Below are 2,398 nucleotides of genomic sequence, written 5' to 3'. Positions count from 1 at the left end.
TAAAATTAGGGATGTGTATCCAGATTCTACCAAAAACCGATGCCAGATAAATTCGAAATTGGTGGAGCTGTCAGTGTGAAGTAGGATAGAAAAGTAAAACAAAATTAGGTTATATAGTCTGTTTTCCCTAAAACCCGATTCCAAATTAATAGGAAATTGGAATCGGTTGACATTTAGCCACTACGCAACAATACCTACATAAACAGAGTCACAAATATATTGCCGCCGTAAAGGTCCCGACACTTGAGGTAGTATAGTATAGTATAGTACAGTATTATAGTACAGTACAGTACAGTACAGTACAGTATAGTATAGTATAGTATAGTATAGTATAGTATAGTCAGTATGGAATAATATAGATAGTCTAGTCTAGTATAGTACAGTATAATATAATATTGTATAATATACTATAGTATAATATATTATGGTATAATACAATACAATACAATATAAAATAATACAGTCCAATACAATACAATACAATACAATACAATACAATACAATACAATACAATACAATACAATACAATACAATACAATACAATACAATACAATACAATACAATACAATACAATACAATACAATACAATACAATACAGCACAGACACCCTTGACTTCGTTCTCCATGCACCTACATCCAGCAAACCCTAAATTCAATATATAAAAACCTAAAACCACATTAAAGTGCACATACATGTGATACGATACAAACATATACATACATACAGCATACACATAAAACTGTACAGATAACTTTCTTCCATTACAACTATATACGTATGCAGCATTATATGGGTAGGACATACATACATACATACATACATACATACACACATACATACATACACACATACATACTCATCTACATCGATAACGAGACAAGTTTTTCATACATAAGTATAAAGGCCTATTTCATAAGCATAGGTATATAAAGAGAAATACCACACCCACCCGCAACTATATCCCTCAGCACCACCACATGCAGAAGCGATACCACAGCATAACTAACGTCATACAATACGAATATTAGGGTTCTAGGGTTCTGGGGTTATAGATTTGAGGATACATACACTTAGCAGTGCAGACACCACACACACATATATATATATATATGTATATACACACATACACTTATACACACACACACACATATATATATATATATATATCGATAAAACATACAAGATAAGTGTCCCACCTACTCGCAACTACATTCATATGAATTGGAACAAAGGCAAGTTCAGTATACACATATACATATATGTGTTTCATATGAATCCATATAGAGATTCAAGCCAAGTACCTTCAAGTACCTTCAATTACCCGTCACTAGATTCATATACATTGATACCTTGGTACAAAGGTAAGTTACATATACATACATACATAAACGTGTTTCGTACAAATCCATACAGAGATAGGCACATTGGTACAAGGGTAAGATACACACGCACACACACACACATATATATATATATATATATACGTACAAACACATGTTTCCTACACATCCATATGAAGATTACAATACAAGCCAAGAGCCTTTACCTACCGGTCACTATATCCAGCAATCTGACCACACTAGGATTACATTGGTAAGACATAATATATATATATATATATACGTACGAACACATGTTTCCTACAAACCCATACAGAGATTAAAATATAAGCCAAGAGCCTTTACCTACCGGCCACTATATCCAGCAATCTGACCACATTAGGATGGTTGATCATGCGTAACAGTTTGATCTCTCGCACTGAGGTGAGCGGGAAGCCTTCATTGCCTACGCGTGTGCGTATCTTCTTCAACGCCACCACACCGGCAGCTGTGTCCACACAGTGCGCCTTATACACGGACCCGTACATGCCCTCACCAATCTAAATAGGACAGGACAGGGCAGGACAGGACAGGACAGGACAGGACAGGACAGGACAAGACAAGACACAGGAGATGTGGAGGAGGAGAGAACGGGTGAGTGTTACTGTGTATAAAAATGGGTATGTGATGTGAGGGGAATGTATGTGAGAGCTGTCCACACATTTAGCCTTTTACACAGACCTCTACAGGTCCTGTCCGATCAAATCGGGACAGGACAGGACGAGGCATACTGTTGAAGATCCTAGTAAGTTACTTGAGCGACATACTAATGTGGTACTATAAGCGCGTGCGTGTCGTATGCAGAACCACAACAGCCGGGGCTTTGCTCGCGATGTGTACCAAATACACAGCACCAAATAGTAATCATCACAGCAATAGCCAGAGATAGGATCAGCAGGCACGGGTAAATGTGCGTGAAACAAGATGCGCACAGGATTATATGGATATATATAAATATGTGCACACACACACACATATATATATACATATATACAAATTAGATGTATAGATGTATATA

General features: G+C 36.7%; 1 protein-coding gene across 1 annotated transcript; it reads right to left on the bottom strand.

Moving 5' to 3' along the window:
* Positions 1–1,690: 1,690 nt before the first annotated feature.
* On the bottom strand, positions 1,691–1,880 carry SARC_13601 (hypothetical protein; the record flags this gene model as incomplete). The annotated part of the gene is made up of 1 exon (XM_014292268.1): positions 1,691–1,880. A coding segment is annotated over one exon (190 nt), but the record flags the coding sequence as incomplete, so codon positions are not given.
* Between the last annotated feature and the right edge of the window lie 518 nt (positions 1,881–2,398).

Source organism: Sphaeroforma arctica, assembly GCF_001186125.1.
Source record: "Sphaeroforma arctica JP610 unplaced genomic scaffold supercont1.3486, whole genome shotgun sequence".
Lineage (NCBI taxonomy): Eukaryota > Ichthyosporea > Ichthyophonida > Sphaeroforma > Sphaeroforma arctica.
The sequence above is the reverse complement of the archived record's forward strand: the minus strand, read 5'-3'. Positions and strand labels throughout refer to the sequence as shown.